This window comes from Agelaius phoeniceus, chromosome Z (genome assembly GCF_051311805.1).
Source record: "Agelaius phoeniceus isolate bAgePho1 chromosome Z, bAgePho1.hap1, whole genome shotgun sequence".
In the NCBI taxonomy this organism is placed as follows: domain Eukaryota; kingdom Metazoa; phylum Chordata; class Aves; order Passeriformes; family Icteridae; genus Agelaius; species Agelaius phoeniceus.
In genome coordinates, this window is record NC_135303.1 from 66,498,552 (window position 1) to 66,513,110 (window position 14,559).

The window sequence follows — 14,559 nt, forward strand, 5'->3', positions numbered from 1 at the left end:
CACTCTCAAAAAGAATGGAGAGAGAACAAAGTAGCTATGTTATTTCCTTACCACCTGGAACATACAATGAATGAAATAAATAACTATAAACATCTGGCTTTCTTCCAAGTACATACAAAATCAAATTGAACGAATAGTTCTGCATAGTCCACAAACTCACAGGTATGGATTTCATACCTGTTCAGATTTTTCTTGGGCAGACTGTGCAAACATCTTGCTCAGATAAACCAGTTTTGCTTCATCCTGGAAGGAAAGTACATAGTTTTTCTACAGAGCTTTTAAAACACCCAGCCTAACAGGGGGGTGAAGAGGCTTCAGCAACTTGTGCCAGCTTTTATAACATTGGTTTATAAAATACATCCATGCCAGCCAACTCTTCTCCAGTCAAAAAAAAAAAATCACTACTATGAGTTTCAATGCCCTAATGAAGCACTGCTGGTCTTAAACGACAGCTCCCAACAGCTTCTGAAGCAGTTTGTCATTTCCTTGTGTCTTGTCACAGCTTTCACCCCACATACCTTGCTTTTGTAAAATGAGTCTTAAGGCTGTACAGCCATAGAGAAGTTGAAAAGGTCAAAGCACAGACTGCAGAGAAACAAACCTAGATGTTCAGAAGCACTAAAAGCAAGGGCAACACAATTAACTGATTCTCACCTGTCAATGCTAAGTTAATATTGGTCTTTCTACAGCGTGATTTCTCAGAAATCCGGTTCATTTATGTTTGAAAAGGGCTGTATTACATCAAACACACAACAAGCTCTCCCACAATGTGCATGTGGAATGTCAGTGCATGTTTTATCTATTCAGCCATCAAAATTAATTAAACACATTTGTACATCTCCTTCCCTCAGCTCTTTTACATACAATTATCATAACATATATGATGAATTTATGGGAAATTAGAGACAGGTCTGCCTTTAAGATAGTTCTCTTTCAGTTTTTCAAAATAATTCAAATTAAAGATAACTGTTTTTCTACTTCAAGTACTTGCCTGTATTGCAGAAGTTCTCCTTGTTAATAGTATGCAGTTCTACAATTGGTGAAGTATTTGCTTTGTGATCAGTATCACAGCAAGAAACAGTTTATCACAAATGGTTTTGTGATTATTAAATTTCCCTAGACTACCAATGTGATGAGTTTGAAAAATTTAATTTCCCTTTAGCACTAGTATGTGACATAAATTTCTTATCGACTACTGCCCAGATTCAGCTGTCTACTGAACAAGAAAAGAAACTGACAGAATAAAGCCTACCAAGTTCCTTCTTACTACTACTTGATACTTCCTTGGATTTTGCTTGCAGTGGTGGCTTGAAGCCCAGTGCCCACTTAAGACATACCACAATACAACAGCTTTCAACAAAACTGCTACAGACTGATATTCTTTACTAGCATAGACAGTATGAGAAACATTAATTAGTGCTTATGGTCATATGATTTTCAAGTATGTGAAAATTTCAACTTGGCGACAAAGCTAATAAATATGTTCATATCTTTTGGACAGACACAACATCAAAAAGGAATCTTGTTGCATGCATTTTGCACTACAGCTTTTGCCTAACTGCATTCCTTTCCTCCTTGTTTGTTGAACACTCAGAACAGGGAACTTTCTTGATTCAAAACCTGAATTCCTAACTACGTGCTTTCTCCGCCATTCCCCGGTCTTTCACATCTCCTGATCCTAGTGTTCTGAGCTGCTACTATTACTTCCACAATGAAAGCTACCAGAAAGTGTTTCTGGACCACCTACATCCCGCTGTAACTACAAAGCAGTGAAAAAAAAGCTTAATTCTTCACACTCACTAGTTAGGAAACATTTCTTTCTTAGTCCACCCCTTCTGTTTCTTTCAGCTATATGAAGCATTCCTTCCTTCTTTTCCTCAAACTGCTAACTAATAAATTGTGACACCTGTAAATTTGAAATTTGAAATATCTCTAGAGAATTTAGCAACAGCAAATAAGGTTCTTTTACTTATTTATGAAAAAAAGCCAAAAAAAGCCACTTTGGAGTGGCTTTGACTTAATGCATGCAAAGCTAAGTAGATGTACTTAGTCACCTTTTTCTTTTCTAAACATCTGTTGTGGTTAAGGAATGGCACTCCTCAGTTCAGTGCCCCCACCGGTACTCTCCCAAACCAACACCACTTGCTTGATCTTCCCTTCCCACTCTGGCAGGATGGAGTTGAGAACTGGAGACGCAAAAGGTGACAACCACAGGTTGAGATAAGAACAAGTTACTGGATACAGCAATGAGATAACAAAATGAACAATAACAGCAACAGAAGTTCTACCTGGATATAAGGATGAATTTCTTTACTGTGCAGGTGACTGCACTGGAACAGATTGTCCAGAAAGGCTGTGGGGTCTTCCTTAGCGGAGATATCCAGGAACTGTCTGGACACAATCCTATGCCATGTGCTCCGCGATGGCCCTGCTTGAGCAGAGAGGTTGGGCCAGACAACCCCCTATGAACCTTATAACTTTAAACACTCTTTGAGCCTGTGTCTTTTCTCAGCTACTGTCATTGTTTGACTAATTTTGAGACTAATTTTCAACTGCCTACAAAACAATTCTGCTACTTGTATTTTTTCTCTACCTAAACTACAACAGGCAACTTGATTTTGAGAGTTAAACCTCTCTCAGTACATGTTTTCCAGGCCATTTTTTGGTTCACTTGTTTCAGAACAGGCATTCAGGATAAGACCAAAGGTACATCTAGTTCTAGTGGCCAGTAAAAAGCAAAGTGCCCAGAAAAGAGCTAGGAGCAGAACAAGCCCACAACAGTACTTTCCCAGGGTAGTTTCCTAGTGATCCAAGATTCACAAATATTTTAAACCAAGACGAATTTAAAAAAAAACAACTTTGTGATATTTACCTGAAAACAACCACCTTCCTCTCTACAACTACCTGAAAGAAGGCCATAGTGATTTGGGGTTTAGTATCTTCTTCCAGGTAATAAGTGACAGAACAATAAGAAATGGCCTTAAACTGCACATGAGGAGATTTAGTTTGGATATTGGGAAAAATTTCTTCACTGAAAGGGAAGTCAGGCATTGTAACAGGCTGCCCATGGAGGTGGTGGAATCACCATCCCTGAAAGTGTTCAAAAGGCATATGGATGTGGCACACAGGGATATAATTTCGTGGTGAACATAGTGTCCTAGGTTAATTGTTGGCCTCAATCTCAGAGATCTTTTCCAGTCTTAGCAATTCTATGACTCTATGAAAAATTATACAAGTGCTTGTCCCTTCACACATGAAAATCATCAGACCAGATGATAGTAAGGTCCTAGAATTAAGTTTAAAAGTCTGACTTTTTTCTCCCCGAATGATTAACCTTAAGAACACCCAATCCTCATTTCCATGTAATTTCTTCTGTTTCCTTTCTCCATCTTTTCTTGTCATTTTCTACAGTTTACTTCTTTCTCCCATCCTACTGACTAACACTCTTCTTCTGTGACCCAAAAGGGGAAGGGAATTAGAGTAACTTACTGACTTAAAAGACAGATAATCATGATCAGTCACTCAGGAAGTCAACTTGCAAGGTAAAAAGCAAACTCAGAGTAGCACATCTGACAGGTATTTTCAGACAAGAAAAATACATACATGAGCAGTCTTTGCATGACCTAGGATGGACAAGTCATAATAAAATAACAATTCCATACTAAAATAACTGGGTAAACAGGGCAAGAAAGGAAAAGAAAGAATGCAGGCCATTTTGCTGCCAGGTAAGACACAGATTACAGCAGCAAAATTAGGCAGGACTGCAGATCCGTTTGGCAAGGACAATGACTCACACTGGAATACATCATGGGGTGAGGCAGAACTACCTAAGTTAATTATCTAGAGATCTTTAAAGAATTTGAGGAGGAAGGCAACTGACCTTCTCCAATGAAGCCTCCTGACCCTTAAGTAGGAAAAGACAGGCATACACTAAAGGAAAAATCCTGGCAGTGCTTTTATTGAGGCATAACTGATTATACAGGCTGACCAGCAGAGAGAGCTGCATGAACTGGAAAGCCTGCCCCCCAAATGGGGCACCAGACAACACAGACCTTCTGGAAGAGCAGTAGGGGCAGCATTTAATTAACAATGTAAGATATAAGGTATGCAGACTGGTACACACACAAACTGACAGACCACAAGAGAACTGAACCCACACAAACACATTAGCTCAATTCTCATACAAAAGTGGTAGGCCTCCTGGCAACACATGAGAAGAACGCAATTATGGAAAGTTCTTATATGAAAGTGGCACTTCAAAAAACATCAACACAATTTGGACTACTGAAATCAACACAATTTAGACTACTACTTGAGCTGCTGGCAAAACTGTGGAGGCAGAGGAGGCAAGTATTAACATTACTGCAAATTCAAACGAAATCTTTTGAATACATGAGGGATCAACATGTAGTTTATGAAGTCCCAAGAAACCTCACTTCAATTCTCAACTTTCCAATTAACTCTTCTACATGCTATTTTTCAGTACATAAACAGATATATTTAACTATTTAAACCCCACTAAAAACCAGAGAAACTGTGAAAGATACCTACTGTATAAACATGCCAAAGAAATAAAAGTTCAGTGAACCAAGGAAAATTTACCTGTAAGAGGGTTATGTTCAGAGCAAGCAGCACAACTAACTATGAATGTCTACAAAACAAGCCACACTGCTATTCTAACATCACCAAAATCTAAGATTATGTATTATTATGTATAATTATGTATAATTATGTATTTATTATATAATTAGTGCAGTCTAGTTTGTGACTACAGTGGTTTCACATTAGCTTAAATCTGTGAAATTCTGGAAAGCTAAAGTCTTATTCTCCCTTTCATCTCGTATTCCTAATTGCTCCCTACTTGCTTAGCAGTTGTCTCTGTACTGGGACAACATTCAGTAAACCAATTTCAGTTAGTACTATTCAAAAGTTTTCAGCATTTACTAAAGTTTTCTGAATTTTTTTTCACTCCAAAAGCACAGGATTGCTAGCACAGATGCAGAGACATGTATGGGAACACACCACTCCAACTGCCATACGCTGACTGGAAAATGTATCCTACTTGAAAATGCACCACAGGAAACCGAAGTTTCTCTAAATCTGCAGAAAAACCAGCAGAGTTAAGAAAAAGATGGTTTGTAGCTGGAAACTTCTATTTTCTTAGGAAGATACTCAAGGAAAATATGAAAATAAAAGGTTTTATACAGAAAAAAAGACATGAGCATACTTTCTACTTAGTGAGGCATTTAATTTAACCGCAAATTTCCATACAGGTTCAGTAGACATTTGCAGGGATTTAGACTTAATATCCCATTGCATTCCGCCTTCAGAAACAAGAAGAAACCCACACTTTAGAAAGTTTGTTAGACACACTATTTAGAATATCAAAGTAATAATCAAAAGGGAATCAAAACCAAGCAATACTATTTACCCTAGTGTTATGATTATTCATACACAGGTGCAATTTAAGCAAATATTTTCTTTGGTGTGAAACAATACACCGTTTTCATACAGCAACAAAACTGAAAGTCACAATTATTACATGAGAAAGTGAAAAATAATAACACTACTACTACTACTACTAGTAATAATAATAGATTAATATAGTTGGAAGGCACTTATGGTGGTCATTTGGCTTGTTATCCCTGCTCAAAGTAGAGTCAAATTATACCAGGCTTAAAGCCTATATAGCAAAATTTATACCATGTGCAGAGGTGGATATTTCACAACTTTTCTGAACAATTTTTTCCAGTGTTCAGACTGCCCTCCTGCTGAAAAATATTTCCTTAATACCTAACAAAAATTTCCCATGCTCCTTGTGTTTGTTTTCTCTCATCCAAACACCCTGTGCCTTCAAGAAAAAGTCCAACTCCATATTTTTTATAGCCTCCCATCAGGTAGCTGAAGACAACAAATCGATGTCTCCTTAGACTTCTCCAAACGAAAATACACAATTCCCTCAGCACACAGTACATTATGTACTCCAGCTGTATTTATCTTTGGCAGTACTTCACTGATCTTTTTCCAGCATGCCAATGTTGGAATGATCTAGTACTAAGAAGCTTTGAACTGGAATCACAATCAGACAAAATTAGATAGAAGCCTTTCAAGTAGAACTTTCTTTTAAAAGACACGCATTTTAATATCAGTGTTAAGTTAGATACTCAAGAAAAATGCAGGCTACACTTGGGAAATAATTAAGCATGCCCTGAGTAGTAATCACAGTAACTCCTGCTATCTGAATTTAATATAAATTTTCAATGTATTTGAGCAGAAAACACATCTTATAAGCACTACCTATATATATGGAGCAGATTATGTGTTCTTTATACATACACACATACAATAAACATCAGGCACATTCAATTTTATGTATATACTTCAAATATATAAAGGGCTTAATCTTTGTGGGTGGAGACCTGGCTGAAATCCAAAACAGAAGTACGGTTTTATAGTTTCTGCATTTATTTAGGATTATTCTAGTTTGAAGACTATCTAGACAACAAATGACAAATGTAAAAATACTTAACAATTGCAAAAATTCAGGACTACATCAAAGAATAAAGCTATCATTCATAAACATTTGTTGTCTGTTAAAGTTGTGCATATTTGATACAATCACTAAACTTGCTGGAAGAGCTTCTAACTTGCAAAAGTCAGCAAAACAATGCAAGATCTGCATATGAAAGAAGGAACAGTAATTCAAAATTTTATTTTTATATAGGAACTTTGCTTTGCAACAAAAACAAACACAAAGTAGCTGGTTCAATTTAAAGTTTCTTTGCACTAACATGATTTTTTTTTTTTTCCAAGCAGTGCAGACCAAACTTTAAAATGAGAGAAACCCCTTTCCTCAAACCTGAAGGATGTTTCACAATACTCTACAATAGACTTTGCTAGACGACATGAAAGACAGCAATATTTTACTCCAAGTAACATCAATGACCAACGAACTCAATCTGTAAATGGGGAAAAAAACCTACAGACAGATGCAGACTGATTCCTGGAAATGAATAGGTTTTTTCTGGGTTCTACATAAAGATAGAAAAGGACTTGGTTGCTTTTTGCTTTTCTTTTAAACTAAGATGCCTTGTGGGATGATTACATCAACCAGCAAGTAATGTCAGTTAGAAAAAAAAAAAATTCAGACAAACCATTTTATTATCGGAAGAGATGTTACTAATTGCAAAATGTCTGGAGATTAAAGGTTTTTCTTCCCTTGCAACTACTATAAAGTATGTCTCTGCAACCCAGTCTGCCAATTAATACAAGCAAGGACTAGAACCTCTTTCATGCTGTCCACTGCCTATCCCCCAGCCCCTAGTCCTCCGTTACCTTTAGAAGTTTCAAGAGGAAATGGACACTGGAGTTTTCCCATACCTCTTCTCAACATTTAGCTTACATTGCAAGAGTGTTTTGGGACATAGAAGTTTGTTAAATTTAGATTAAGAACTTCAAGATTTTAACAATAAACAGGACCTGCTACACAGAAATATTGTCAAAGTAACAAATCCAGTGGGTGCTAAATGGTGGCAGCCTCCAAAATGCTCCATCTGATATTTTATCTAGAACAATTACCTTTTAGTAGCCTACTTACCTCAGCAATAACTCAGAAATCAATCTAAATAAAAAGATAATATACATAAAACCTGCTTTATTAAGCAAATACTTGAGCCACATATTACTCAAATTTGTATCATGTCCACATACCTCAAAATGAAAATGGCTTACTTCAAATGAATTCAAAAAAATTTTGCTGATTTCACAAGGCTTTGAATGAGATCCCAAGAAGGAAAGCAGAACTTGAATCCTCATACCAAAAAAAAAAAAAAACCAAACCAAAACAAAACAAAAAACCCCCAAAAAAAACAAACAAAAAAAACCCCTCAAATTAAAATTTGCAGCTCAGTATGATTATGGAGTCAAACATGCTTGGTTGTTGACTTGCTTTATGCATATTAATCTAATGTAAATTTCAACTTGAATCCCAAAAGATCAGAAACCAGGTTTCTAGTGATAATACTGAATCTTTTGCATGTACGTGTCTGGTTATTTTTAAATACAGAGAAACAGAAAAAAAAAAAAGTGCACCAGATGCAGATCCTCTTTAAAAGCACTTCAAAACATTTCCTTCAAACCCACTTCAATGGCTGTAAGCATGTTTCCAGTTATGACTAGTCTTTCATTCTTAGTAATTTAGGGACCTTATTTTATAGCGAATGCAATCAAAACTCCTTCCTTTGATGAAAGCCACCTATATGTTGTACCTCTGGAACAGTATTTCTTCAAATTACTTCAAGTACTGTAACAATACTGAGTAACTAGGCGTAATGATGTTGTCAGTTTAATTCCCACCACCCCTTCTCATTGCAGCAGAAGGACTAGAAATAAAACATGACAAATAAAAGCCTACTGGCATTCTTCACCTATGGTACACAACTCCAGTTAATTCAGTTGTCCTTTAACTCAGTCAAAAGAGGATCACTGCAGCACTGAAAACCCCATCTCATGGAGCCCTTCAAGAATGTGCCTGCTAGGCCTTAAACACAGAAGAAAGTGTCAGTACTCCAAACTTTTAACCCCCCTCTCACCTCAGTGTTTTCTGGTCAAGTGCGTCGATCATCCTATTTGTAGGAGGTGCTGGTAAGAGTGACAGCAAGCTTCCACATACCTTCTCATCTCAGCCTTGCCAAACACCTTCCTATTAATGCTGTCCACCTCACCCTATTAGCAATTCTACTCTATAAACAAACAAACACAGAAATACTTGTATGGCTGTCTTCCTTTTCACTCTGCTTCTGTGTGTTTGTGACTGACAGATTGGGTAGGAAACTTTTGCCAATTCAGTAATACAGGAGGTACCAGCTAGGCAGCCAAAGACTTCACACATCAGAACTCACATTCTGGTGAATGGACACATTATTGAAACAAGGGTGTTTTTCATTGTGACCAAACCAGGTTAAATATCATTACATCTTAATCCTTTTACAAATTCAAAACAGTCCCATATTCAGTCCAATTGCCTTCCTAGAGCTACAGTTGCTCTCTAATCAGTCCCTCCAGTACTGCCTTTGTTCAGCTACTGAGAGCCACCTTACTGGCCCTTCACAAGCTTTTTCAATGCAGTAGCTTGACTTGGGCAAGTGGTTAAATATTTTTCCCCTTACCACACAAATGCAAATATATTGCTTGTACTCATCCTGCAAAACCTCTAAATACTTCTCAAGCTGAGCGTTTAGCCCAGCAGAACTATAATTATGCTAGTAGCTAAATTCCCTTCAATTTTTTTTTTCTGGTTTTGCTCCTCCCTTCTCTTTTATACATTATAATCCTCTCCCTGCCCTGAAAAAGGCAGAAGGAAAAAGAGGAGGAGAAAAAGAATCCCATTCTTCTTCTTGCCACTTTACTCTATATCCCTGATCTATTCTGTATTTTGTAAAAGCTCCCGACTTTAAGTTCCTTATCCTTTATTTATTCAGGGCATTCTCCATTTCCTATTTCCTCCTTCCTTTCCTAGCAGCTGGACTCCTCAAAGGAACTGGTTCTGCCCCTGTGAGAGGTTTGGGCTTTTTTCCTTTTGGTAGAAGACAAAAGAGCCAGCTCTCCCCAGTATTTCATTTCTTTATCACTCAAGGGCATACAAGTTGCTTTCAGAGTTGATAATCTTCCATGTCTTCTTGTGTAACGGCTCTCAAGTCGATAATTTTAAATAATCCATTGCAAATAGAAATTATCAATAATCTGCAAACAGGCAACACTCAAAGAATGTCTTCTAATGGGGATACAAGTTAAAAACTTATATAAACCCTAGAATATACAAGGAAATATATCTAGAAAAAGGTTTTAGAAAAGTCATGTTCATGTAATCATTAGAGGTAGTATTGCCACAAAAACTGACAATTTTTTCTTACTTCTGCAGTGCAAAATACTTCATTTCTGCCTGTGATGAAGTTTAAATTACCAATTTCAGAAGTTTCAGCACTATGAGCGAGCTAAAAATCACATAAAGGGCTGTTTTCATCTTCTGTTTTTTGTGTGAAAGAAACACACCATTGCATATGTCAGATGATATGTTGCTGTTATCAAGTCTAGATATCATGCATCTGTTCTATATAAATGGTTTAGTTATCATAGTAGCCTTGACAGTAAACATGACGTTCCTAAGTCAACCAGGATTTTCAGGTTACAAGGACAAAAATGAAAAGACACACAAATTATCAACCTGACACTCCTACATAGTCTGTGTAATCCACAGCTGACCTGCCATTTCTTTCATTACTTGTACACACAATTTAACACTTTAAGTATGGCCGTAATCATATAATGAGATTTGCTAAAGCCAGACTTTGTGTGAACTAGTCCAACAGTAGCATTTTGATGATCTACTTGCTGAACACCAAGAGTACTTTTCAAATGTTTTGAAACTAGCAGAAACAGTAGCATTAGCCATACACATTTAAAATGCTCTATCACATTTGGAAGGTATATGAATTTCTAATAATTACCTAGAAGTGACTCCAATATTCTATGAAATAGAAGCACATCATAATTTAAAATACAGAATTACTAATGTTCTGTACATATGCAATGATAGCCTATTAAAGACTCCCTCTCATAAAAACAACAGAATTGTATAATATTTTAAAGTAAACATTACACTTACAGCACCATACTTATGAGTATGTCATTGTTTCAGTAACAAAAAATATTATGTAGCAATTCACCCAGTGAATAAGTACTGTGATCCAATATTTTAATTATGACTTCAAAAGGGTCTCATCCATTACACAGATAAAACAAAACTTTAAAATAAAAGAGAAAATGAGACATCACAAACTGTAATTGCAAAACCAATCCTGTACATGATCTGTGTCAGTAGATGGAGGTGTCATAAATAAAAGGTTTATTAAGCTGACACTTTATTCCATCACATGGCCTAAAAAATGAAAGGATGGTGTTAGAGTTCTAGATACTGAGAATTTTAGACTGAAATACATACTTCTGCTTATTTCCCTGCCGAGAAACTATAAAGGTATTGGTGAAAAAGTAGTAAGGAATATGTGCACACACATGTAAGATACAGTATTTTCTGGAGAAATTAACACTAGTTCAGAGAAAATTTTAGGTTAAATTATGAAATCTTTAATGCTCACATACAGCTAGAGTGTCACACCCTCAACCATGGGAAACCAAAACTGAGCAAAACACTTGCAGATAGCATGAATGCCTACTTCAAACACTACCAGATAACAAATCTTTTCTTAGATCAATTGTCTATACTGAGATTATAAAAGAGCATTTCCAAAGTCTTATCACAAAGGACCTCTCCACTGTCAAAACAGCAGCCTCACTGAAATCTGACATTACACAGTACTTTCCAACAGTTACTACTGCTGGAATAATTAAATATGTACAGCAACAGTTAAAGTTAACAAGACATACAAGGATTTGCACCCATTTCTATTGCCATACAGTGCCACTCATCTACCCACACCTTCACAGAACATTCGGTTCACTTTTGTGACACTTCACAGACAAAGAAGCAAGGACACTTGTAACTTTAAGAATCACTGAATACTCCGAGTTGGAAAGGACCCACAGGGATCACTGAGCCCAAGTCTTCAGTGAATGGCCTGTGTGGGGACTGAACCCACAAGCTCAGCAATACCAGCCTCATTCTCTAACCAACTGAACTAATTTCAGGGTCTCTTGCACCTTCTTAATTACACATCATCTGTATTTTCTTTCCCTCATTTGTAATACATTTTGACTTCCTACCATTATCCTTGTATGCAGATTAAACATCAGTTCTCATCTACTACCAAGCAAACTTGCCAGTTTCTGTTTTCCTTCCAGACAAAGTACCCATACTTCTCCTTCCTCACACACCAAAAAAAATTCTAATCAAAATACTACACCCTTACCCACTGGGGCTAATAGAACTGAGTCTTTTCACAATCTGTTTTTCACAAGAAATTTGTTTTTTCCACTAAAAGATCAAAACTAATTTCTTCTTCAAAACCAGCAATAGTTCTCCTCCAACTGAAAATCAGTTTTCCAACTCCAAAAAGATAATCTTAATATAGCTTAGCCCAGCTTGCAAATCTAATCATATTTAAGGTGCTGTAAAGTGCTTTTTGGTTATCTTATTTTCTTCCCAATTTCTTTCCAGAGGCACTCAAAACTTGACCGGGGAGTTGGCTATGGTAAATCTGAGGACAACAGATCCAGAAAGACAAAAGGTTGTTCCAGCAATGTAAACTGAAAGAAAAAATACTTGGCTAGATGTGGGCCATGAAGTTTGATTCCAAGTAGGTCAGACATTGACTACTGTCAAGATCAGAAAGCAATCTTCAAACCTACTTGATTCAGAGCAGAATGGCTAATGGCCGTTTTATTAATGTGATCAGACGAAGAAATGTAAGAAAGCAACAAAGCCACAACAGAAGAGATGTGGCTGAACATGAGAGAGAAGTTCTGAAAAAAAAAGAGTTAAGAGATAGTAAGAAGGTAATGAACAGAGAGGCCTCTGGAAAGATGATGAGACAAAGCTGTTTACACTCTTGCTCCCGCCTTACTTTAAGCCCATATTATTTCCAGAATCCTATTGAGTTCCTCCTTCTGCCTGTAAATTCACCTCATGCTCCACTACTCTGAGAAAGGAATGCAGAAGTATTTTTACTGTTGTGATAAAAGAGAAAAATTCCTTTTCTTACAACACTAGAAATATAACCATTTAGAAACAGTAAGGTTATATTATGCTTATGATCTTATATATGTTTTATAATATATATATATTATATTCCAATGTCTTTGACTATGACCGTCTTCTTTTATTTCTAAGTTCAAAATAGTTATCTTGTGTGCGGTGCAGTATCATTAATATTAGAAAGTTCAAATTAGCAATTTGAACAAACATTTTTTTCCTACTATTTGCTGTGTAAGCTTACCAAAAGCTTACCAAATAAGTCTACATGCCCATTTAACCTTGTTGCTGCATCATGTATGTTTTTGCCACAAAGGCTTTAATGCTTTCTTCCCTTATTTACAGGAGAAAAAAGTGAAACTGTCATCGGTGACAATGACTTACCACCTTAATTCCCTAACAGCAAAAGGATGTACAGCAGTTTTGTTTGCTCACCTTCTTCCTCTAAATAATGAGTGAGTAACTGGAAATTATGTCTAGATAAGAAACATACTGTACCAAACAACAGGTAAGTATTCTAGAATCACTGTAATGTATTATAAAGAACTGTTCAATGAGAAATTGGATTTTCTTCTTAACCAGAAGTAAGCAAAATATTATTTCAACCAATAATACTATAGTGATAATTCCTGCATGTTTACTGCCTCTAAAAATATACCTATGCCTAACAGGGGAAGTAATTAAGATGTTATTTTGCTTTACAACCGGGTTTCTTAAAATTTCTTCTTTCCCCTTAATATTTCATAATCAAGAAAGCAGCCCAATAATTTAGGTCATCATAATAAGAAAAGAGTCAGGAACATGAACTCTAAAAAGCAATAGAAACCAAAAAGAAGTGGAAACAAGGCAAGTATTCTAATATTATGTATATACTTAGCTCCTCAAGTACAAGAGCAAACCTCAGTAAGAAATGGAAGAATTTTAGCCACAAATAATATCACTAGTACAAGCTCTTATTAAATAAATTTAGAGGTCATTAAATGATGCCAAAAAAATGGCACACTGATCCACAATAAATTTATGTTTCTTCAGGGAAGAAACCTGCATTCCACAATTAACTTTATTAGAATGCAAGGAGATCACAGAGAAACTCTTAAGAAAAGCAAATATTAAAACTTGTAAACTTGTACTCAGGAATCCAGCTTGATCAAAGAACCAAACTGCACTGGCACACCCTCATAACCAGTTCTAGAAGACATTCATTCCAGCAAAACAGAATGCTTTGGTATCAACAGGTTGAAGTTTAATGACCTGACAAAAACAAAAGACTGAAACAGTCCAAAAGTTCCAGCTGGTTTAACAGTCCATGAATCTTAGAGACTCAAAGATAAAATTAAAAGAAAACAAACAAACAAAAAACACCAAAAAAACCCCAAAATATAAATACATGTGTTCTATCCATGTCATGTATAATTAAGTACTCAGCAATTTAATGGCCAGACAAATTAATTCATTCAAATTAAAAATATCTTCTTTAAGTTATGACTGAAATGAAATATTATTTATATTTAATATAAACCATTCATGTAGCACATTTACTTTTTAAACTGTTGTTCCATGTTTTTTATCACTCAAGGAGCCAAATAGTTCTCTGCACTAATGTTTTTAATTAAACAAGACACATTATGGTGCATTTTTATGTAAGAAGAGATGGAATTTAATGAGTTCAATCTAGACTTTGAATTTTAATTAATTAAATTATGCCAAAGAGCACATTTGCTACAGTTTCCAACTACAGTAATTTTTAACTTACTGTTTGCACACTGCATTGAAATGTAACAAAAACATAGGAAACTGTCAAAAAAACTACAGTTGACATTATTAAATACAATACTTACAATGAAAAGTTCGAG

At 36.0% G+C, this 14,559-nt stretch overlaps 2 protein-coding genes across 8 annotated transcripts in view; one reads left to right on the forward strand and one right to left on the reverse strand.

Moving 5' to 3' along the window:
• JAK2 (Janus kinase 2) overlaps positions 1-14,559 on the reverse strand; it is an 88,596-nt gene that overhangs the window by 65,729 nt on the left and 8,308 nt on the right. The window lies entirely within an intron of this gene.
• LOC143692269 (uncharacterized) overlaps positions 12,379-14,559 on the forward strand; it is a 28,797-nt gene continuing 26,616 nt past the window's right edge. Inside the window, exons 1-2 of the mRNA XM_077172192.1 lie at positions 12,379-12,510; positions 13,052-13,161. Of these exons, the coding sequence (XP_077028307.1) occupies positions 12,379-12,510; positions 13,052-13,161 (242 nt within the window). The remainder of the gene's footprint in view (positions 12,511-13,051; positions 13,162-14,559) is intronic.